Raw genomic sequence first — 22,955 nt, forward strand, 5'->3', positions numbered from 1 at the left:
CCTTCAGGGGTTGGGTGCATGGGAATGGAGTTAACATTGCTAAGTGGTCACGGCATCTCGGCAGGTAGAGCGAGCAGTGCCTTTACTGTCCAAATTAAAACAGCAGAAATCACCACAACAATTGAGAACAGATTTTCACCAGGTGCCTTAATGATATTGTCAACCATAAATACACACACACACACAAACACATGCTCACACATACGTACCAAAATGCAACACACACTCACAAACTCTAATGGTCTACTAGCTCAAAGCTTCGGGGCTATCTCTTCAATGAACAGGTTATAATTCATAACATATTTACTTGGAGGTTTGTGTATGTGTGTCTATGTATATATATAGATATATATATCTATATGTATGTGTGTGTGTGTGTGTGTATGTGTCTACTAGGCATCAGAAAACACACACCCGCTGTTCCAGTCTGTTTCCTCCCCATAAAAAGCAACACTTAGCACTTCATTCTCAAGCAGTTCTGACAACATTATACAGGTTAGTTTAAGAGAAGAGAGGAAAAAACAAAGCCTGAGAGGGAGAACGGAGAGAAAGAATGAGGGAGGAAAAAAAACGGAAGCCTGGTCACTCAGCTGGGAATATTCAGAGAATTGTTTTTAACGAGTTAAATAAATTCTCCCACAAATGAGGTGAGGGAAAGAGAAAGGGGCAGAGCGAGGTGGAGAGAGGTAGGGAGTGAGGGAGAAAGAGGGAGGTGAAGTTGAAGTGAGTGTTTGGCGTGGTGTTGGGAATATTTTACAAGCTGCATTAATGGCTGTTCTTAAAACACCGCTATTAAGAAACGGCCATAATGTTGTATATCATGGGCGATTATGTTCACACACGCAGGCTTACACAGCTAAACACTCTCACATTACACACTCACACAGACACGCATAAGCCAAAGCAATTAAATGTGTGCTGGTCCAACACCTTTTGTGTAAATATCAGCTTCCTCCTGCCCAAACAAACTGCACCTCTTCTTCTCCTACACACACAATGCGGCCATTCACGCTGTCCTGCTGCAGCTGATTGTGGAACCACGTCTGTGTTCGAAAATGTTACACTCGCATGCAGCAGCTGACGGCGCAAGCCAGCCGAAGTTGTGTTGCGCCAGTTGTGGCTGTGTGTCGGCACACGTGGCTGGTTGTGGCCCAGTTATAGCTGCTAGATTCGGCAAGGTTTTGGGACTGTGGACTGTGAACTGGCCTGAGAAAATTTGCCTCAATTAGCAGCATTAAAACTTGCTTTCGGCCAGTGTCAGCACCCCGAATTGGACCAGTGTGCTTTTATCCTTTAACTACGGATTTAAACCATTTTTGACCAAGGTATTTTTGCAGCTGTGCAATGTTGTGGCATCTTATGAGCCTTTAAAACATTAATCTGCGACTCTAAATGAATCGGATTTTATTTCATTGCCTGTGTTAAGCACAAAACTAGAATCGGGAGGAGATTAGCTTAGCTTAGCACAATGATTGGAAGCAGTCTGAAGCAGCTAGCCAGGCTCTGTTCAAAGTTTAAAAATCTTTTAAACCACGCCAAAGCTCAGTAATTAAAGTGATGAATCTCGACAACAGTTTAGCTGTCTGCTTAGCACTTAGCCAGGTTGTCCAGACTCCAGGAAGTTTCTGGTTGTTGCAGACCAAGAAATTGTTACACTACCTAACTGCCCTTAAAACCATAAATATTTGTTTTTACACGACTGCTTGTGTCCCGATTAAATAACCAAATTGCAGTGTGTTAACTGTGAACATTGGCACTGCGACAGGCTTATTGCTCCCTGGCTTAAGGTCCGTACTTAACACAGGAAAGGTAAGGATTTTTTCAACTCAAACAAAGTGAATAACATTATTAACAATTTCCACAAATATTAAACTTGTCCCTTCAATTAAACATCTATTTATTACCTGGTTAAAAAAACAGCCAACATAATTATATTTATTCACATGTCATATGATGCCATTGAGCAAAACTGTTCTTGTAAGTATGTTGTTAGATTAATCCCTGCTCTTTATGGAAGGCTTTAAAAATATCCAAGCTGTCAGTCTTGTGGCTGTATATGCAGTTATAAAAGCGTAAAATGAAAACAAAACAATAACAGCAACAAATAATTATGTGGGTATGTGTTTTCCATTTCCTTAGAGAGTAATTGTTTCATTATGCCTTTGAAAATTTCTGTTTTCTGAAAAGTTTCATTCCACTTGAATGGGCCTATACAGTAAATTTACTGTCTGCCCTGTAAATATACTGTAGTATACTGTACCCAAAGTATATTGGCCTTAGCAGAATCTGAAACACCCCTGCATTATTTCCTCCTGCAGTTACTTCTCACAAAGCTTTATTTAACCAGCAGGAGGATCAGTGGAAAAGGATCTGATTGTATTTCTAAGTTATAGTCCATGAATCATGCGTATATGAGAACAGAAGGGCTGGAAACATCAGACAGTATGGAGCTGAATATTTCCTTTGTTATTCTAGGCGCCAGGGCTTGCTCCTGGAGGAAGTGGCGGGCATTGTGGTCAGTAGCTGAGTACAGTATGGAATAGACCCAGTGTCTGTGTGTGTATGTGTGTGTCCTGAGTGGTGATCGGAGGTGTGGCCATCAGTCTGTCAGGCTTCTTTCTGTGTCGTTTCACTCCTCTTCTCCTTCTTTTGCTTTCTGCAGCTCTGCAATCTGAAAACGTCCAATTAAAGCAATAAACCACACATCCCATCCAATCCTGAAACACACACTTCCCCATTTCCCCAGCAAACGCAAACATGTAGCACACACATTTATGCACACAGGTACGCACACAAAAACACACACACACACACCCCATTCTTCCCCCCTCCCCTGGTTAAATATCCTGGTTATTAAAGAAAAATGCGCTGCAGATTTCTGAGGCTCTGTGTGCGACACATCTGGCCTGGGCCTTCAGGATACGACTGGTTCACTTCACTCTTGTCATCACCTTCAAACACGTTTCTTTCACATTTCAATTTGGGAGCGGCGCAGCAGGCAGCTTTAACACACACAGACACACACAAGTGCACATCTGCACGTACACACGCACAGACACACATGCACAAAAAACATACTGGCTCACATCTGTGCACAAGCGCTCAGGCACAGACACACACGGTCCGCATTAGCGACAGTGGGAGTGCACTTCTTGGTGTTACAATGCTCTGTTTTCAGCCTCTCAGCTCGAGGGGGCAGGCTCTTTTTCTTTCTGTATTTTTCTTCGACCTCTCTCTTTCTTTCTCTTTCTCTCTCTCTCTCTTGTCAGTGTTTTGTTGACAGTAGAAAACCTCTAAACCACCCATGACACAAACTCCCATTTCAGGCTTGGTCAGGATTGTGTGGGATTAGCAGAGTGTGATGGACTGAAGCTCTGGGAAAGATTTTTTATATTGTGTGTGCATGTGTGTGTGTGTGTTTGATCTGCAATGCTCACAGGGAACTTTCAGGCAGTACTTTACTAGTTTAAAGGACTAAAAGTGAGACAAAAGTCAAACTTTTTGTCAAGAACTCAACACTAACTGACCAAATTAGATAAAATGGACAGTTGTTCTCGTATTGTGGAGAATTTAACGTGAGAAGGAGTTTATTTACACGTTTTACATTTTAGAGCTGGTTGTCCTTTAGAGACAGATGTCCATCCATCCATTTTCTATACCGCTTATCCGTCAGGGTCGCGAGGGGGCTGGAGCCTATCCCAGCTGACTACGGGCGAAAGGTGGGGTCCACCCTGGACTGGTCGCCAGTCAATCGCAGGGCTAACACACAAAGACAGACAACCATACACTCTCACACTCACACCTAGGGGCAATATAGAGTAGCCAATTAACCTATTGTGCATGTGGGAGGAAGCAGGGGTACATGGAAAAAACCCACGCAGGCACAGGGAGAACATGCAAACTCCAGGATTCGAACCTGGAACCCTCTTGCTATGAGGCGACAGTGCTAACCACTGCACCACCGTGCCGTCCCTAGAGACAGATGTCTTTAAATAAAATTGTTTCAGGCAAACCAGTTCATTTCAATTGAAGGGGTGCAGCATTCTTCTCAAAATATTGTATTCCAGCCAGTGTAGACAATGCTACTGAAGAAGCATTTAGATCACGTTATAGGGAAACACAATCTACTGAAACTATAACTGTTACATGTATTGAAGGGTTAAATGAACAAATGTCATGTGGAAAAAAAACAAATAAGTTCATGATTTTTATGTTGTCTTCTTAGGCAGAAGAGGCTGCAAGAGAGGAAATTAGACTAATATCTTTGATGTTGCTAAAATCTATGGGACTGGTTGCAGTGTTCAGTGTCTATAGACCTATTCTATCTCTATGTGTTTCAACCACAGGTCTTTTGCATTTGAAATGTTGGAAAAGTGATGCTGCAGACAAGTTTCTCTGATGTATCAACACTTAAATATCTCCACACTGTGTCTAGACTTGAGTTAAGAATTCAAGACATCCTTAAATCAAAGCATGCTACTAGTGTTATTTAATTTTTTTGCCCTTTCTTTATTTCAGTTTTTCTTGGATCATGATGTCTTCATAAAACACACATCCCCCAACTGTTTAGAGAGGTAATACAGCACCGTTTCTGCTCAAATTCAGTGCTGAAGCAACCTGATCCCATTGAAACGTTTCTGTGGGCAGCAGCGGTTTGGTCTGTATGCTGCTTTGCTGCTTTCACAGTATATAATGTGGAAGACGCACAGCTTAAAGTCTTAGAGTGCAGTGTGTTGTTTGTCTGTTTAGAAACCATGGCCAAACATTTCCAATCAGCGTCACTGAAGCACAGACCACAGAACATGAGAGGTTTCAACCACAGCAACATACAGGCGCTGACTGATGACATGCTACGCTGCGCTGACTGATGATGACTCTTAAGTCACGGCGGGTGTCACTGACAGATGCTGACACGTCAAGGAGGCTGCAGCCACAGATGAAGTCATCAGGAATTGACAGCCAGCAACCCCCCCCCCTCCCCCACCCCGACCCTCTTTCCTAATGACAAAATTGGATGAGTGATAACGCAGGAATAGACAGTGACATCATTACTACAAAGTCCAAAAGTGGAAAGAAACATCTTTTAATATCAGCTCATTAAAAGCACATGAACTGAGCACCAGCACTTTTTTTCAAGGATCAAGGAACTTTTATTGTCATACCAGCTCACATTTACATGCTTATGGTACGAAATTAGGACTCAGGTCCCGGGAGCAATATCTACTTTGACCTTGTCATTGTTTCATTATTTGTAATTCTCCTACTGGTTTGATGCACGATATACAGTGGACTGAAAATTTATCAGCCCCATAATAGGAAATATTATCTGCTATGAGCTGATAATGAAATTAAAGTTGAGTTGATAATATGAAGTCAAATTGCACCTAGGTAGAGCCACACTGTGTGGACTAGAAAGCCAGGATTTTAGAGTTACAGGAAGACAACACAATTGTAATTTACAATACATGTTCCACAAAGAGTTCCAAGAGGAGGAACCCACACTACATCTTAGCCTTTCTTTCTCACAGTTGTGCATAAATCAGGTTATCTTATTGGTACCAAACATGAAAAGCAAGTAATTATCAGTTATTGGTATCAGCTGAAAAACATCCATACGTACCCCAACCACTCATGCTGTTACACAATGTCAGTCTGTGCTGTTTACTCCACTGCTGGGGTTGTGTTGTGATGAAGTGACTCACTTTCCCTCAAGCTGCATCGCTGACTTCAGTTAATAATTCCCTACATTTCCCCAAATCCCTTTTGACAACAACAAGTCTTACACAATGAGTGTTAACGTGTTACACACTTGTTTCTCTCAGCTGTGGATTACGTATGCAGGTGGCGAACGTGGAGCCTTGGAAAGCAAGAGAGTGAGACTTAACAGTTTGCAAAACAGTCTGTTCTGATCTATTGAGTTCAAGTGTTTGACATGTACAAATGATGTTAACCAGTCTAGAAAGAAGCTTTTATTATACCAAACCCTCTCTACATCTGTGGCCTTAAAGGTATTTCATGTTGTTGCTGTATAACTGAAGAAATGTGTGCTCCTCAAAGACCAAAAAGACATAATAAAGAAAGGGAGAAAGAGACAGACGATGCCCCCCCTTTCTATTCATCTGCTGATAAATCCTTTCCTGTAGTTTAGGAGCAGTGTCCCTGCATGTTGTGTCCACTGGAGGGCAGGCAGGGACAGTAGCTCTGACAGAGGTGGACACCAGAGACAACAATCATGATACTAATGTCTGTTTGGGCTGGACAACTTCCAATAGCAAACATGTAATAATATTTCATCTTGTTTATGCTGGACGTCTGACTTGCAGGTTCAAAACCAGCTCACTGCCTTTTTAACATGAGGGTTAGTGGTCCTCAACATGTGTGTCACAGAAAATACTAGGAAGTACTGTGATAAACTATGTTACGAAAGGATGAGTCATCGCCTGGGCTATGTGTACTTAGTATGGCAAGACATTCATGCAACAGTGGACGACTTGTAATCATTTCATTTGTTTTTGTCATAAATCTAAATTAAACTTGCTTTTAGCTAACATTTGCTGTGTGGCCCCTTCTCTTCTCACACCATAATGTATTTGATAACAATATAGACAGATATAACTTTTGCATAATTTATAACTGTACATAGGTTGGCTGTGGCTCAGGAGGTAGAGCAGGTTGTCCACTTATCAGACGGTTGGTGGTTTGATCCCAGGCCCCTCTGGTCTGCATGCTCGAGCGTCCTTGGGAAAGACACTGAACTCCAAATTGCTCCCGATGCTGCATCATCGGTGTGTGAATGGGTGGGTTACTGGGTGAATGTGACAGTAGTGTGAAAGTGCTACAACTAGAAAAGTGCTATATAAGTACAGTCCATTTACCATGTATGTATGTATGTATGTATGTATTGACCAGAATCTTTCATTTCTGTCACTGAAAGTCTCAAACTAATTGTGCAGGAAATGCAGTTCAGTCAGTTTTCTTTAGTGTCTTGTGTGATATTCAGGAAGACCCATTAAAGCACACACTGATACAAAGCCACAGAACATTTGCCACCGACCCTGAAGAAAACTGCATGATTTGACAAAAACGCAGATTAATAATCACATAACAATGCTTGTTGTAGGTCACTGTTGCAATAATTACCTTGAATAAGTAGATTATCAGTGTGATAAAGGTCACAAGTATCAGCATCTTCCAGCGGGACACAAAACATGTGCGAGGCTGCTTAAAGGTGGTCGACCTGTGTTATTTTATCAGTTCAGTAAGTCACCAAAATAAAACACAGAACACATGTGGCCTAAAAATGGTCATCACTGCAAAAACCTGTTGCAAACAGCTGCATGAAAACACTGTGAGACTTTGTGAGATGCATGTCGATGCATCAACAAAGCTCAAATGTCTACATTAAACCATGTGAAGGACGCGTAAGAAAAGGACAGCTTTAAGAGAGTCAGTGCTGTTGTCAAGAGTTATAACTCTCATTAAACACTCCAACAGGCTACGGAGTACAACTGTGAAGTACATCACGCTGTGGAACCAAAAGGATCTCATTCTAACATTCAGTTTTGTGCTCTTTTTTTTTTTTGTAAGAACGCAATGGGCTAGAGGGAGAAATTAAAGGAACAGAGTAGAAGACAGAGAGAGTGAGAGAGATGTTGAGAGGGTGGGGGTTGACTGCGTCTGTTCTAGTGTGGTTTTGGGGAGTTATTTGGTGTTAAAATATGCCTTAATGGTTGCTGGGGATCCATTTATTACAGGCAGGAAGCAGAAGGGGGTTTCTCTTCTCATTTAATGTGACCGCCGAGAAGGTCGCCAAGTCCTACAGGCAAGCCAGCATTCCTGTGCGCCAACGCAACAGACACACACACACACACACACACACACACAATCGATTATGTATACGCACATAATTACACTGTAAGGCATGTAAATAAGGCTTATGTATGCATGTGTGTGGATGCATCATAATCTCAAACATACACACATCGCAGTGCTTTTAGAAATAGCTTACAAATATGTGTGTATGCATAAAAACACACACACACACACACACACACACATACACACATAAATAGACTGTGGTCTCTGGCAGTGAGAATGACCTTTTCTGAACCATGGAAACACACATTAACACACACACACAGAAAAGCCTCTGCAAAACATTTAAGCATGGCAGTGCGGAGGTTATATAAAAAGCCTCTTGAGGTCTTATTAATTCACATTTGTTTTTCAGTTGTGAAGCTCGGTTTCTCTCCTTTTCACTCATTCCGCCTCTCCCTATAGTTGCTAGTTTTTCACTCACTTCCTGTCTCTCATCTGTCACTTTGTCGGGCATAGATGCTACACATCGTCTCTTCTCTTGGTCACACTTTCTTCCTTTCTTTCTTTCTTCCTCTGCAGCCATCCAGTACAGAGCCAGATACAGCTTGACACCCTTCCCCGGCTTTAGGGAGTGTGTGTTAACACCTCCTCCCACACACACGCCAGGGCCTTAAGACCCATTTATGAAGTGTAGGGCTCCTGGCGTACGAGCGTGCATGCACACATGAAGAAGAGAGAGCTTAAGATGAGAGAATTCATTTGTGTAGGAAAATTAGTGATTTTCTTGATGGAGTTTGGTTTAATGTTTTCACAGCATTTTTCATATTCTACTGATGTAAAACCACTAATGGTGGACGGCTTTATGTTTCGCAGCTCTATTTCAGAATATTCTGGAAAAACTGTTAACACAAGTGTACAGTATGATTTTTGATTTTATGTTTATGTGTCCATTTTGGTTATGGCTCAGACACTTTGGACTTTGAATTGGTCTGTGTTGCTGGTTGTATCTCGTAAAGAGTTTTTAAAATATTGGCACGGTTACCTAAAAGGAAAAAGGAGGTTGACAAAGTGTTTAGATTGTGATGACACCAACGTTAACAAGGCCTGAGTGCATACAAAAACCGAGGAAAACAGTCATGGCTGCTGAAACTGTATGTGTGCTTTGAATGCCAAATCAAATTATACAGTATCAACATGTTTAAAACAAAATAAAGTAACTCTAGAAGCTTCACTTGGCAACTACAATTGCTCAGTTAGAGGTTGTGCAAGGTTGTGTGTGTCTGAGAGTGTGTGGGTGTATTGGGTTACATGGCGGATATGCAGCTCCATCCCTCCTTTCATCAGCTGAGTGAGGAAGAATCGTGCAGCAACACACTGCAATCTGACCCTGACATACACACACACATATGCTTTAATACACACAGTAGCAAAAAAAAAAAAAGCTTATGCACGGCAATGCTGGCCATCACTCATCAGCACAAAACCTCACTGCTGCTTTCCATTGATCACCACTGTTGTAACACACACCTCTGAGGCTCTGATCCTTCTTCCCAGCACTACATCATATCATCAATATCACATGAAAACCTCATAATTCCAGTTTGGGTTTTACCTGTAATTATGGATGTTATCATGTAAACTCATCAAATAAAATTGTAGTAGTCATTATGGTAATAAACCAATTGTAAAGGCCTGTAAAGAAAAGACACTGAGCCCCAACCAGCTGCCAGGGTGCTGATCTGTTGTCGACCCTGACCTCTGACCTCTCCAGCCCAAACAAGAAGTCATTTCTTTGCAGAGGTCAGTAATGAAGGCAACAATTGTGAAGAGAACGTTATGGATTTTTTTAATGTTATGAACTTGCTAAACCAGTGAAACCCCAGCGTGCATATTCCATTTTACTTAGACGCAGTGACAGAAATAATTGTGACTAAATCCACCTGCCAGCACCTCTAAAGCACTAAGTAACAAGTTCTGTGTCATGTGTTTAATCCAAAACACATTAACAAAACACAGTGTCTCAAAACGTTTTCTTCTAAGCTAAGATAAGCTAACAGCTGCTGGATGTAGCTTCATATTTAGCATGCAGATACCAATGTTCTCATCTCTAAACTCTCGGGAAGAAAGTGTATGCGAAGTATGTTTCTAGAAGAATGCCACGTTGAAATTATTATTATTTGCTTATTTGCTTAAAAAAATTAAAATCTCTGGCCTGCATTTCTTGGCTTCCAGGTCTTCAGCTGATTTCCATACATGGCTCTCCCCAGTCCTTCTTTTACTGGTCCACATTAGTGTGTGATAGCAACCCTGATCTGTCTTCCCACTGAAGACAATGAGAGGAGACTAAAGGAAGGGGACTAAAGGAAGTAAAATAAGAATGGTTAATGAATGGTTACTGTGTAACTGTGAGTATCCATGTGTACCTTTAGTGTGTGCAAAAGGTGGTGGTGGCGGTGGTGGGGAGGAGGGGGTAATTACGGTGTAGAATGTCCTCCTCATCACTGGAGCTGACCTAAGAACACAACGGTTAATCATCCACTAACCGGCAGAGAGAGACACAGTGAGAGAAGGAGAGAGAAGCCAGTGCTGAGTGCTGCTGTGGCACCTGTATTTGATAAAAGGTAAAAGAGCAAAGAAGAAAACAGGAATCTTCCATCAAACTGTCTGGAATAAAGGATAGTCTTACCCGAGAGTGGAAGGACATCGAATCTGCAGCCTGAGACACGCACCTGCTCCTGAGGAAGGCTTTCTGCAGTCAGCCTTTGTGTGTGTGTGTGTGTGTGTGTGTGTTCTATGTGGACTTTCCTGGTTTTGGATTTGATTGTGTGTGCGTGAGAGGCGGCCACATGGGGCCTGGGCCCTGTCCGGGATGCCAGCTGCAGCAGTGAAGCCTGCTCCGGAGGACATGGTGGTGGAGGGAGGGGGCGAAGGAGAGTGCGGCGTGTCCCAGTGGGAAGCCACGGGGCTGGGCAGGGAGCGGCTGCCTCTGCCCTCTCTGAAGGTCCCCAGGGAGCTGCTGCGGAGCTTCCCCCACTCCAAACGGGTGGGGTCCTATCTGGTGGGAAAAATGATCAACAAGGGGTCGTTTGCCAAGGTGATGGAGGGTCTACACATCGGCACGGGGGAAAAGGTCGGTTCTTTCTTGAGTAAGATGCCTCAGCCCGCAGGGGTGGCACACTGGCTAAGAAGAAGATCACATATGTACAACATTATGATTACACGGTTACAACTTGTGCCTTGTGGACTTGTGACTGATAATTATACTGAGTTGGGTTTGAAAAAGTCAGTGGTCTATTATTATTCTTGTTATGTGCGCAAAAACTCAGTCAGACCCATCTGTAATTACATTCATAACCATGACTCTTAAAGGGGTTTTACTTCTGCTCGGTATGTCTTGAATTCTATAAAAAATAACCAAAATGCTGAAAAATCAAATGACATATAGACATAATTACACTGTTGCAATTAGATTTGTGATCTGACTGTTGTTACGCATGTTATGAAAGCAACACATTTTCAGACAAATTATGCATGATTGAAAACAAAATTGGAATATTCTACCAAGCAGGTTAAAAGACAACCATACTTATGTTTGGATATCTAAGTACTTGGTATTTTGTGTATTTTTGAGGTGTTGGCTGTAAGCCAGGACAATATTGTGCAGTGGAGGCAGGAAGAGTGTGTGCACAGTGTGTATGTGTGTATAAATGTACGTGTAACTTACTTTCATTGGTCACTGAGTTTCTGACCCTGGCTCATGTGTACCTGACCTGGTTGCCATAGTAACGACCGAACTCATCTCCCAGGGTGTTTGCTCTTCTTAACCTCTGTTCCCCTCAAGCCCTACAGAGGTGAAGTTAAACACACACTGTTGTAGACCTCAGGATCATTTTAAAATTGGATTTTAATTTTTACCCACAGTATTAATGGAATATAATTTGGAAATAAACTCACCAACAGTTCATTGTCATTCACGCCCAGATGTTTACCTGGTTAGTTATCTGAGACACATGACAGTTACCTGAACAAGCTGAATCATTTTCAGCATCACCTTTAAGGAACAAGTGCTTTCCCCTGCCTCATCCCCATCTTGTGCAAAAATTGGTTGTTAAGACACTAAATAGTTATCAGAGTTATCCACCTGAGACATGACACTCTCAGCAATGATGGTAATGATGTGAACAAGTAATTTGGAATAGTTTGGAAAAGTTTTAATAAGAAAGTGCAGATTGTTCCCATTTAAAATTTCAATTTAAAATCCCTGATAAATTAAGGTTATGAAAGTGTGTGTGTGTGTGTGTGTGTGTGTGGTTAGGTGGCCATTAAGGTGATTGACAAAAAGAAAGCGCGGCAGGACTCATACGTGCTGAAGAACATGAAGAGAGAGCCTCGAATTCATCAGATGATCCGACATCCACACGTCGTAGTGCTGCTAGAGGTAGAAAAATGAAATATGAACACGAACAATCACACACTGACACTCACTCACTCACAAACCATCAGAAATGGTACACATTAAACCTCCTTTAGACCTATGAACAATGCAGTACAGAAATTGGAGACTGTATTTAAAAGATTATCACATATCTGCTGCTGTTGTGTCAGACTCTGGAGACAGAGAACAGCTACTACATGGCCATGGAGCTCTGTGCAGGGGGAGACCTGATGGACAGGATCTGTGAGAGGAAGAGGCTGGAGGAGAGGGAGGTGCGGCGCTACACTCGTCAGATCCTGTCTGCGGTGGAACACCTGCACAAGCACGGCATAGTACACAGGTGAGATACTGATGAGTGTATAAGAGACATCTGCCTCATGCTGAGTTAGTTAGTTGTTGCATAGCCGCAAGCGTCTTCTCATGATCCTCTCACGCTTAGTCCACACTTGATTATGTTTTCTTGTGCTGAGAGCTTTTTTTTCTTTAAGTGAAGCTTTGAATGATCTGCTATGTGATGGTACAGACACTGGATCTTTTGACACACACATTACCAAAACCATGCGGAATGGGTTGGCATAATAGTCAACCAGTCAAGCATATGATGTTGTTCCTTACATTAAGCTACTTGGTCCAGTCTGAGATTTTGCAAAACAGTTAAGTAAATATAAGAAGGACACTCAAATGATATTGTCTCAAAATGTCACAAAGAGTCAAGCCTACCTGCACACAGAAGCTGTAGGTTGCACATTAGGGTCAAAGACACACACACACACACACACACACACACACGAGGAAACACCACATGGAAAGCAATATATGGTACAGTGCAGTGTGGGAGCTGGTTGTTGCTGTGTTGTTTTAGTGGCGTTTTAGCATGTGTAGGTGTTAGAGACCCAATACTCACAATCACAATCACAGTCACTCACTTACACACACACGTATGCTACAACCACACACAATGTGCACAGTGCTGGGCTTTAGTTTAAGATTTTGGCTACTCTGAAGGTGGGAATGTGATTACCAGGCAATGACCTCATCATCCTGCGCCGGCGCCATGATTCACACATCATCACAACATCATGGACTTCCTCTCTAATGAAGTCCCTCAACGACGTCGCTCTGAACCCTTCAATGGCACCTCTCTCTGTCACACACACACACACACACAAACACCCACGTGCTCACACACACTCACTGGCACTCACACTCTGCACCACAGTCCCACACAGAGATGATTAAACTGGATATAAATGGAAAATTTGCACTTAAATGCACCTCATGCCACCCACATCCAGTAGGTTTACCACATACATTTTCTCCTTTATGACAATGTCTGCTTTCGCTCTTTCTCATTCTTTTGCCCTCTTTTTTCCCTCCATCTGTCTTTGAACTTTTCTCGGGTTATGTGAGCAGTGTTCTCTGGATTTCTGAGACCCGGAGTGTCTGTTGGTTAGATGAAGGCAGATGAAAGGAGCATGGCTGATTCCCAGCCTATAGTTTATAGGGGATCTCTCTCTCTCTCCCAACCGCAGATTTTCATTTAGCTTGGTAGTTTTAGAGCAGGCCGTGTGGTTGGTGGTGAGACTGGGGTGCTGGGGAGTCAGGCAACTTTTCCAGGTGAACACAGTGACATTACCTCAGTGGAGAAGAGCAAAGTAAATCAGGAGGAGCTTCGTGTCAACCGGAAATTTTCAGTTTGGCGATTTGAAAATCAGAACAGGTCCAAAAGAAACTAATCCCCCAAATTAGCATTAAATGTTCATCCAGAAAATTTGCAGATAAAACCATTTTTCACCGCCGTTTTTAAAGATTGAGCTGTAACCAAACCCAAATTTAGCTTTGGTTTCCTTTTGCCTCTGTGGGTCCAGTCTGGTCCAATCTCATTTGGTTGTCCATAAATACACAGAAGAAGCTTAGTAAGGCCAAACACACATTGCAGGAGTTCTGAAATTGACCAACCACCATAGTGTCTGTCAAGTAAATTGCTTCAAAACATTGAGCTGTGAGGAAAAAAATGCTTTAGAAACTTTTGTAGGATTAAACACTAAGTACTCATGAAAGTACCACAGTGGACCACACTCTTTCTTTGTGACCTAACAGCTCTCTCTCTCTCTCTCTTCTTTTCTTAGAGATTTAAAGATTGAAAACTTCCTGCTGGATGAGCACAACAACATAAAGATTGTGGGTATGTTAATTTTCCTGCTCTCTCCAATGAAATCTGACTGACAGCAGACCAGTACAAAATATTGGACAGATCAGCTTGCTAGAACCTGTCTTAGTTAGGCCTACCCAGTACATCTGTACATGCACTCCATTGTTAAAATGATTACGTTTCACACAGACTTTGGCCTGAGCAACACTTTGAAGGCAGAGTCTTTGTCCCTGGAGCTCCTCAACACCCAGTGTGGAAGTCCCGCCTACGCAGCCCCCGAGCTGCTCGCTCACAGGAAGTATGGACCCAAAGTGGATGTCTGGTCCGTGTAAGTGATAAAGTCTCATTGTGTCCGTTGAGGAGGCTTGCTGTCCGGCCTGCTCCATCATAGGTGCATGAGAATTTATGAAAGGTGTTATTTTCTGTTTGAAACAAATTAGAGACTTTCTGTGTATACATCTTGTAAATGTGTTTATTTCACATTCTGCCTGTGTGTGCAGAGGTGTGAGTATGTTTGCCATGCTGACAGGGACTCTGCCCTTCACTGTTGAGCCTTTCAACATCAAACAGCTGCACCAGAAAATGGTCAACGGAGAGATCAGCAGCATCCCAAGTGATGTCAGCAAAGGTAACTCCACATTTGACCTGTCTAAAAAAAATAAATAAATAAATAAAATAAACAGAAATAAAAAAAGACTGCATTTACATTGCGTTTTTCTGTTTGCAAAAATTAGACAGTTTACTGTTCAAAAGTAAATCTCAGTCAAGATAAAATATAAGAATGTGTGCAAGATATGACAGGATACAAAACCAAAACCACAGAAAAGAGATGAGAAAAATATGTTATGGTTAACTTAGCAAAACATTTCATGAACAAAATAAACCTGCACTATAAAATAGAAATTGGAAAATGATCAAAGTAGTATCCGTTTTGTTTGACAGTCAAGTACTGACTACTTGACTAAAGATCTAAACTGCATGTGGTATCCTAAAGGTGTATTAATGTCATTATGAAAGCTTTTTTGTCCAGCTTTTCTCAAAGACTCTTTGCAAACACAAACTGGGATCCAGTCTTCTCTCTACAGACCTATCATAAGAAGCATAATTGAAGGAAAAAATGTTTCACTTATTTCCTTTTCTTCCACATTTACTGTACCAAGTACACAGTGGCCTTAGTGTCTCTGTTTTATTTTGGTCTCAAGTCACTCCATTACACTCTGTCATGGCGCCATGTCACCACAAACAAACATAGCTCCTGTTACTGTGGGCAAAACCAATCCAGCTCTGATGCTCTGAAACTGTGACAAGATCAGATTAGCGACTGTATCGCTGCCACAGACGGGCATGTGAGACATCCACATTAACTTTCAGACTGTATCCTGCCGCTGGATGTGTTTGTTTTTCAAACTCTCCTGAACTCTGAACAATCACACATTCATCTTCTTGCCACAGTACTTCCTGTTGGACTGTTAGTTCATTCATCTGTTTTGTCAGCACTTTTTTTGGTCTTTTTTGGTGATGTTATGCTTGTATATTATTTTAAATCTCACAAATTACTTTATTTGTTTAATGTCATCTTTAACACCGTGAACAAATCCTATCCAGAGACTATTATTCCACAAATTATACTTTAAAATCAACAAATGGTGCATTTGATTCTATCAGTGATGAACAAACTGAGTTGACCTTGGTGACTGATAGTAGCAAACTGAATAGATCAGTACTGGCTTATCTCAGTCAATGTGGCAGCCATTCTGCTTGAACCCATCTGTTCCTTGAGGCTGTGGAACCTTATCAGGAATCCCCATCTGGAGTCAACGCTGCTTGGCAGTTACAGGACAGCTGACTGTGTTACAGGCTGACAGGCTGAATTGGTTGACCTGAAGGGAAATCCTGCCTCTGTCCGATACAGTTTCAGTGAAGTCACAATGAGTGACATCAGTCTGGCAGCATGAAGTATTTGTGTAGCACTGGCTATTTTAGCTTTTTGGCAAGAACAGTACAAATGCAGGTGTGCATTAAAAAATGCACGTATGTTTGTAAACCCAATCTGCATGCAAAAGTACCCTTTAGCCACACTAGGCACTAACCCAAAAGCACTCCTCTCTGACTAGGCCAGAGTCTTGCATGGCCACCAGCGTGTGGGGAATAGAAGGCATAGTGAAGCACTTTGTTTTATACCAGTATATAAGAACAAACCATCTACCATAAACTCTTTCAAGCACATTTGGGTTTAATTCTTATAACAAGATGGTTGCTGACCAGCAGTTGCTTGAGCTTAGAATAGCAACTGTTCATGTGCGGTCTTGACTGATGTTCATGTAGGCAACACAAGATGAATGCTAGCAAACTATGCACAGATGTCAGATGTTTTTATGTACGGGTCTGACTGATTACAGCACTTAAACCACCAATAACTGATTTTCAGGCCACTTGGCAACGGAAAATGCGAACAAAACACTTGACATATTCTCACATGTCTTTTTTAGTTAATGTGGCAGACTTGTTATCAGGATAACACAGGGCAACACTAGTATTCGTTTGGAGTTGTGTTTCTGGCCACCTGGCAAATGTAAGTCACTCTCCGGTTAACTCCTGAGGGAATCATCTAAGTTGTTGGCTGCCAAATGCCCCATTATGGCCACCAGCAATTGACTTGCTTTGCCTGTCTACTGTTGGTGATAACTGTGAGCAGCAGACAAAAATGACACAGTGAGAGCAGCAAAAGTGAACCAAAACAGTAAAGCAAACCAAAAAACATTGACCTGAAAGACCCTAAAATGCTTTGTAGATCTGAAGAGAACCAAAACCATCCGAACGCAGAGATATAAAATTATGAACATGGGAAAAAAAAACAAAAACAAAAAACTCTGTGCTCCTCCTTCAGGTGCAGCGGCATTTGTGTTGTCTCTCCTGGAGCCAGACCCAGCTAAGAGACCCAGTGTTAGAGCTGCAATGGAGGAACGATGGATCAACGAGGGATATGCCAAGAAACCGCTACACACACTCTCTCATAAAAACAGGTAGAGATCTACGCCTGTGTGATTACTTGTGACACATGACCTACCAATAAACCCAAGAGCGAATGCAATAAAATGACATAAGAACACAAGAAAAATAGTTGATGTATGTCCATTTTATCCTAAAAAAAACCTGCAAATTATTGCAAAAATAAATAAAATAAAAATAAATCCACTACTACATATATTTGCAACTTGAGTGTGCGTGTTTGCACCATGAGAGCAAAGCGAGACACAAAGACTCTCCTCAGGGAAAGTCCTGCAGCAAACATTACAATGTGGGCAAAAGAACCAAGAAGGAAATCACTGCAAGTTTTCTAACAAAATGAAAATTTTTGTGGCCAGTAGGGTAACAGCTTTGTATATTATAGCATGACTAAAAGGCTTTTATCACTTTACGCAGAGTGGAAATGCAATCATGTATGGCTCCTCCTGGCAATAATGCATTTTCTGAAATCCACATGAATGAAGCAGGAATGGGTTCAGCTCTGTTCCTCTCACAGTTAAAAGTCTTCCAACCAAAAGCCTTCAGTTACTGGCCATTCCTTACCAACAAATCCTTAACGACCCCTAAAATTTCTCTCTGCTTCACTCTTCACATTTTATTTTTGTTCTGTTTTTCCATCCCTCTCTCACATTATTTTCCAGGTTGTGTCCAGAGGATCTCAACTCATCTGTGCTGGCACACATGACAGAGACTCTGGGCTACCCCCTCTCTGAAATCATACACACACTCACCAACAACCGACCCTCCGCCATCATGGCCTACTATCACCTGCTGCTCAACAAGCTCAGCAGGACCCAGAAAGGAGCCAAGACCAGCAAGGTTCACATCACATTTTCAGTCTCACACACACTAGCCTGCCACTATTATTAATACCATTAAACACAACGTTCCTGATGCCAGTAACACATCAGAGGTTCAATATAACCATACTTCAAAAATGAATAAATACAACCACTTTGTGTTCTTTTAACAGTTTGTGATTTGTTTGACAGAAGCTAGAGAGCAATGACTGGAGTCTTCCCAGCAAGACTACATGGAGAGAAAGGAATAACACTGACTCAAAGACTCAGGAACAGGTAACTTCGTCCATAGCATCGTAAACACAACTACAGTCCATCTGTTCCCATGAACACACAAATCTTTACAAACAGTCAAAAATATATAGTTTTACTTTAATAAAGGCACAGTGATCCTAAAACAGCTGGGCACTGTAGGTTCTGAGAAACATTGCTCAAACAGGAGAGAATGGGAACTATTTTCAGCCATGGTTGAATACACATTTGAGGTGATGTAAGGTCACAACAGTCCTTGTTACCCCTTTGTGACGGTACTTGTCCTCCTGTTGTTGTTTGTTTTTTAGAATGAACCGACCAACGAAAGAAGCTCAAAGCAGTCCAGCAGGCCTCTGAGAACCCAGCAGACAACTGAATGTCAGAACAACAGGAAAAGACCGGAGGATCTGCACAGAATGGACCACCGAGAGGATGCAGAGAACCGTCCACCCTCTCCATCTCTACCACAGCTTCCTCACTCTGCCTCCCCCTCAATGCCTCCTCACCTTGCCTCTCCCTCCCACGCCCGTCTGTCTGCAGAGGATGGGGCTACTGATGAGGAGATTGCCATCACCTTGGACACCAGAGAGACGCTGTTTCCTGAAGGTAAAGATTTATGACACAGGCACACACAAAAGTTGCAGCTCGGTACTGTGTGTGACTTACTATCATGCAACTGTGAATTCATGTGTTCCAGTGTCTGTGTTCGGAGACAGGGAACTCATCCATCTTTCACCTCCTAAAAGCTCTGCATCTCAACTCTGTGACTCCGCCCCTTGCCAAGTTCCCTTACCTGCTGAACCAATCAGAGACAGCAGCACGTCTAGACCAGTACGACACACACATCTGCTCAGGACAACTCAATCAGACGGGGCAGCAGACCCTGGGTCAGACTGCTTCCATGAGATCCGCCACCAGGACGACCACTCTCACCACCTGAGCATCCACGAGCGTCTGGAAAAGCTGCAGACATTTTATTCCTCAGAAAAAAACGGTATATCTCCCAGGATGCTCCTGGAAGCCGACACACACACCACTCACCCCTCAGAGAGAGACCACCTGGGCACTGTGGAGAGGACACAGACGTCACCTTCTGCCCCACTTCCTCGCCTACGTAACGTGGGGCTAAAAGACGGACGAGGCAGGAAGATGACATGGGTAGGGATGACCCAAACTGGCCCCCCAGGACTCTTGGTGAATGGGTCTAAACCTCCTGCCTTCCCCTCACAGAGACAACATACTTTGGTCATTAAGAGCCTCAGGCAGGAGAGGGGCAAAAGAAGAGATCTGTCAGCAGGAGGAGGAGGAGGAGGAGAGAGAGGGATGGCAGGAGGAGGAATGAATGGATCAAAGAGGAACTCAGTTCAGTTACGTTCATCTCTTCAGCGTCGAGTGGCAGACCTGAATCTGCCACTGCTTCCCGCAGCCCTGCAGGGGAAGACAGACAGGAAGAACCAGCTACACAGTATGGACTACTAATACATAGACAGGGAGACATGATAGAGGGGCAGTGATGGTGGCCAGAAAAAGGTCCAATGGGAAGAGAAGACAGGACTGACGTTTACTGATACATTTGAGAACCAGATAAGAACTTAAGAAATTATATGTTGAAACATGGGCAATATTAAGGTGAAATAAACAGGAAAGCTAAAAAGTGAACAGAATGAAACACTAAGGACTGGGCAGTAGTCAAAACCTGTACAAAGCTGTTTTGAGGAATAGTGTAAACAGCTGCTGGAAAAACATGCTAAAGCTGTTATTCTTTGATTTTACTGTTCCATTTATGTCACCAACAGGACTCCTTTCCAAACAAACAACATACAGGATGAGTCATTTATGTGTTACAGTGCCAAAAATTCAAACTCTGATTAAGCTTATTTAGCAATTTGAATTCAGCCTTTGGTAGCTATATGTTGATCTGGTTAATGTTGACCATATTCTGGAATTTCAACTCATTGATCTCCACCAGTCATAATATGAAGTGCAGACTGCACACAGACTTATGTTTCTATTTGTATTCACTGTTCTTAAATACATTTTTGTACTAACGTTGAAAGTAAAAGTAAAATGCTACCTGTTGTTATGTGTATTTGTGGCACTTTTTTGTTCACTTAAGGATACATAAAGGCAAAAATGGGCATATGTCTTCACAAGTTTGGCTTACTTAAGTTGTCTCTCAGCCTATCATGCTCAGTTATATCTTCACTTCAACCAAATATGAATTTTCTTCAAGGAAAAAAGTGACCAACTAGCTGGAAGCTCTAAAGGCTTCAAAGTTTTCTTGTAATGTCATACAGAGAAGAAACTAGCATTAGCATGAGCATTTGGTCTACAGGTAGATCCACAGATCATTAGGTACTATCTAACAGTCTGTTATACAATTTGTATGGTCAAGTCTTTGCAGTAACCTAAACTTGGAAACTATTGTGACACTTTTTAATATTGATGAACCAGCCTACAATACAATAATTTATACCAAAAATTCATGCAGTCTTTACCCCAAATCTCTGACAAGTGTCCTCTCTCTCGCACTCCCTCTGTCCCTGCACTCTTCTGTCCCCACGTCACTGTCTGTGGATCATTAATATTCAGATGTGCTGCTAAGAGGTGGAGGAATCTGGTTGCTGCTTCACGGCGCTCTTCGTGGCTGCTAAATAATTGAGTAGCTGTTACCTGACACAGTGTGTGTGTGTGTGTGTATGTTGAGTTATGGCGCATGTTCTGCATGTGCCCAATGAGGACAGATTGAACCCACTGAGGTGGATACATCCCCCACTCCAGTTACCTGTCTGGCTACTTAACAGTGATATGAACCAGTAAGCTCTGATACTGTAGCAGACAAACACACACATTCACAATGCACAATGGCAATACACTAAACAAGAGTAGCTGGATAACAGTCAATTTGATAAGTTAAGTAAGCCTTAAGAAATACAAGGGCACTTAAGGTCCCAAATAAAGTAATTTCAGTGTAGCCCAATGACATATGGTCTTTAAATACATATTATCAATGTATTATTATGCAGTACTAATGTTATTTTGTGGGTTTAAAGGTCCAAACAAGCATCCACTACACACAAACAAACACAGGTTTGCAGAGCTTAGCTCAGTCGGACTTAATGTGAAAGATGCATGCGCATAAGAACTGGAACGTATGGAAAATCGATTAATAATGCACGTTGCACATAAGGATGTATTCTTGGCTACTTTAACAATAAGTTTGTGTGCACGCTACGATGAGCATTGTTCCGTCAAAGGAGTGCGTGTCTAATGGTAGCATCAAACTTGTTTGTATGTTAACATAACCATAACCCACCTCTGACCTCATAGGGGAAGTAGTTCACAAGGTACTGGGTTGACTTCCTTGATGATAGCTGTAATAATTCTTTATCTTGAAATTCCAAGCTTATTAATACTCTGTATTATTAATGCTATTTTGATGGAGAAAACAAAAACATTTTTCCTACATTTTCTTGGGGCCTTTTACTCATTAGTAGGTCTATGAGTCTACGAGTCACTTCATTGAGGAAGTAACGTGCATACTGATTCGGGGTCACAATTTTAGAGTAAAAAATGTTTTGAAAGTCAGATTTCTTTTGACTAACATGTCTTCTGATGATCTTCTGATTCTAAAGTCCAACTGGGATCAGTATTTTTATTTTCCTTTCTTTCACTGATCAGGTAAAGAGACAACTTGTTCCAAAGCTGCAGCACAGACACTGTCTGATCAGAGGCAGAGCTGTTCTCTCTGAACAGTCCAACCTCAGAGAAGTGTATACATTAACAGTCACTGTTTACCTTAGCGCACATCTTCATCTGCTTTCTGATTCTTATCCTGAGGAATATTCTCACCTCTGACCTTTAGTACTGATGTCCTCCCTCCACACACACTCAGGTCCATTTCTCCTGCTTCTGGTTGCTAACAAGGCAGAATGTAGGTTAAGTCGTGTTAAAGTTTCAGCCACTGCTGTGCCCTGTGAATTAAGATGCTATGGAGGCAGACAGTTGTGGTCAGAAGAGTTAGTCAGACATTTGTGTGCTTAATTGGGTTTGCTGGCATTATTAAAAATACAGAACATGCCTGGACATGTTGCCTTAGTACTTGTGCTTGTGCTAGTTACTTATTAGAGAAGCCTCAGAACAGGCAGACCTATATACTGTGTAAATCTGAACAACAAAGATTTAAACAAGTCTTAAATTATCTCTGTTTCCTTATTTAACTTTAACAGAGCCCTGTGAGGTTATGAATCCGCATGGTCTTCAGTACAATTGAGTGTGGATGTGCACTTGTCCACCAAAAAGATGAAGTGAAGTCAACTCTTGAGGGGGATACATGTACATCATGTCTGTAAAAAGAAGAAAAAAAACATATATTTGACAATTGCTGGGGCAGAAAATGAAAGCCAAGATGGAAGAGAGAAAAACTCAGTCATTCAAGGATCTTTGAAGCCCACAAGACCACATGTGAAAA

The 22,955-nt window shown here is 42.0% G+C and overlaps 1 protein-coding gene across 1 annotated transcript; it reads left to right on the forward strand.

The window, feature by feature from the left end:
* The first annotated feature begins 10,611 nt into the window (after positions 1–10,611).
* LOC124050856 (hormonally up-regulated neu tumor-associated kinase homolog) lies at positions 10,612–20,423 on the forward strand. The gene is made up of 11 exons (XM_046373783.1): positions 10,612–10,948; positions 12,134–12,256; positions 12,424–12,593; positions 14,383–14,438; positions 14,595–14,733; positions 14,906–15,033; positions 17,293–17,428; positions 18,074–18,251; positions 18,425–18,508; positions 18,793–19,090; positions 19,182–20,423. Exons 1-11 carry the CDS (start codon positions 10,688–10,690, stop codon positions 19,961–19,963), a joined length of 2,355 nt encoding a protein of 784 aa, XP_046229739.1. The 5' UTR covers positions 10,612–10,687; the 3' UTR covers positions 19,964–20,423.
* Positions 20,424–22,955: the final 2,532 nt, after the last annotated feature.

This window comes from Scatophagus argus, chromosome 19, assembly GCF_020382885.2.
Source record: "Scatophagus argus isolate fScaArg1 chromosome 19, fScaArg1.pri, whole genome shotgun sequence".
Lineage (NCBI taxonomy): Eukaryota > Metazoa > Chordata > Actinopteri > Scatophagidae > Scatophagus > Scatophagus argus.

Bases quoted from the DNA above. Each gene is read 5' to 3' on its own strand.
- LOC124050856 (XM_046373783.1), top strand. From the start codon at position 10,688: ATGCCAGCTGCAGCAGTGAAGCCTGCTCCGGAGGACATGGTGGTGGAG. The intron at 12,594-14,382 runs GTGAGATACTGA...TTCTTTTCTTAG, and splicing joins AAGCACGGCATAGTACACAG to AGATTTAAAGATTGAAAACT. The intron at 19,091-19,181 runs GTAAAGATTTAT...CATGTGTTCCAG, and splicing joins AGAGACGCTGTTTCCTGAAG to TGTCTGTGTTCGGAGACAGG.